At 52.2% G+C, this 1,356-nt stretch overlaps 1 protein-coding gene across 1 annotated transcript in view; it reads left to right on the top strand.

Moving 5' to 3' along the window:
- Positions 1-1,356, top strand: part of NOS1 (nitric oxide synthase 1 (neuronal)) — a 143,462-nt gene that overhangs the window by 68,770 nt on the left and 73,336 nt on the right. Inside the window, exon 7 of the mRNA XM_011964544.1 lies at positions 903-1,044. Within this exon, the coding sequence (XP_011819934.1) occupies positions 903-1,044 (142 nt within the window). The remainder of the gene's footprint in view (positions 1-902; positions 1,045-1,356) is intronic.

The raw sequence follows: 1,356 nt of genomic DNA, 5'->3' as shown, positions 1-1,356 counted from the left end.
CCGGGTTCAAGCGATTCTCCTGCCTCAGCCTCCTGAGTAGCTGGGACTACAGACATGCACCACCACGCCCAGCTAATTTTTGTATTTTTAGTAGAGACAGTTTCACCATGTATGCCAAGGTGGTCTCCATCTCTTGTCCTTGTGATCCGCCTGCCTTGGCCTCCCAAAGTGCTGGGATTATAGGCATGAGCTACCATGCCTGGCCTGTAGTGCATTCTTTTCTTATTTTTATTTTATTTTTATTTTTTGAGATGGAGTCTCACTCTGTCACCCAGGCTGGAGTGCAGTGGTGTGATTTCGGCTTACTGAAACCTCTGCCTCCAAGGTTCAAGCGATTCTCCTACCTCAGCCTCCCAAGTAGCTAGGATTACAGGCGTGCACCAACACACCCAGCTAATTTTTTGTATTTTTAGTAGAGACAGGGTTTCACTATGTTGGCCAGGCTAGTCTCGAACACCTGACCTCATGATCCACCCGCGTCGGCCTCCCCAAGTGTTGGGATTATAGGGGTGAGCCACTGCCCCCGGCACATAGTGCATTCTTAAGGGGAAACAAGGTCTGATGTTGCCATGGAAATAACTGGCTGCAAAATAACTCTTTGGAAGACTGGCTCAAGTTAATATTATTTAAAAGTCTCCAGCTAGAAAGAGATTCGTTCCTTCAGCATGGTGGCATGGGGCCTCCCACCCCCTCCACCGTTTTCCTCACACCATAGTTCCGGTGGAGGAACAGAGCATGGCCCCCCTCTTCCGACCGCCGCTCCTTTGGCGCTGAGGACCTTGGCACAGAGGTAATCCACCCCGAGCGTCAAGCGGCTGTGGCCCTGGGTGGCACCATGTTTAGTATATTCTCACAGCGCAAGTCCCGCCCTGATGCCGGGTGTTCCCGTCTCTCCACCACAGGTCTGCCATCACCATATTCCCCCAGAGGACAGACGGCAAGCACGACTTCCGAGTCTGGAACTCCCAGCTCATCCGCTACGCTGGCTACAAGCAGCCCGACGGCTCCACCCTGGGGGACCCGGCCAACGTGCAGTTCACAGAGGTGCGAGCGTTTCCGCCCCCTACCCTGCCCTAACATGGGCTCTTACATCCCCAGACTTTTATCCACTGACTTTTTCGGGCTTAATACTGTCATCACAGGGACAGCCACCGATGGGGTCGTTTACTCTTCTCCAAACCTACTTCTCCATCAGGCTGTTCCCCATTCTAATTATTTTACAGCTGGACATTTGGTCACTTTCATGCCATTACCTCACTCAGCCCTCCTGATGGGAACTGTTCTCCCATTTCACAGATGGGTAGACCAAGTCTCACTAAGGCCAAGTGAGTTATTCAAGACTGCTAAATGGGCCGG

The sequence above is a fragment of the Mandrillus leucophaeus genome, unplaced genomic scaffold (assembly GCF_000951045.1).
Source record: "Mandrillus leucophaeus isolate KB7577 unplaced genomic scaffold, Mleu.le_1.0 Scaffold7, whole genome shotgun sequence".
In the NCBI taxonomy this organism is placed as follows: Eukaryota; Metazoa; Chordata; class Mammalia; order Primates; family Cercopithecidae; genus Mandrillus; species Mandrillus leucophaeus.
The sequence above is the reverse complement of the archived record's forward strand: the minus strand, read 5'-3'. Positions and strand labels throughout refer to the sequence as shown.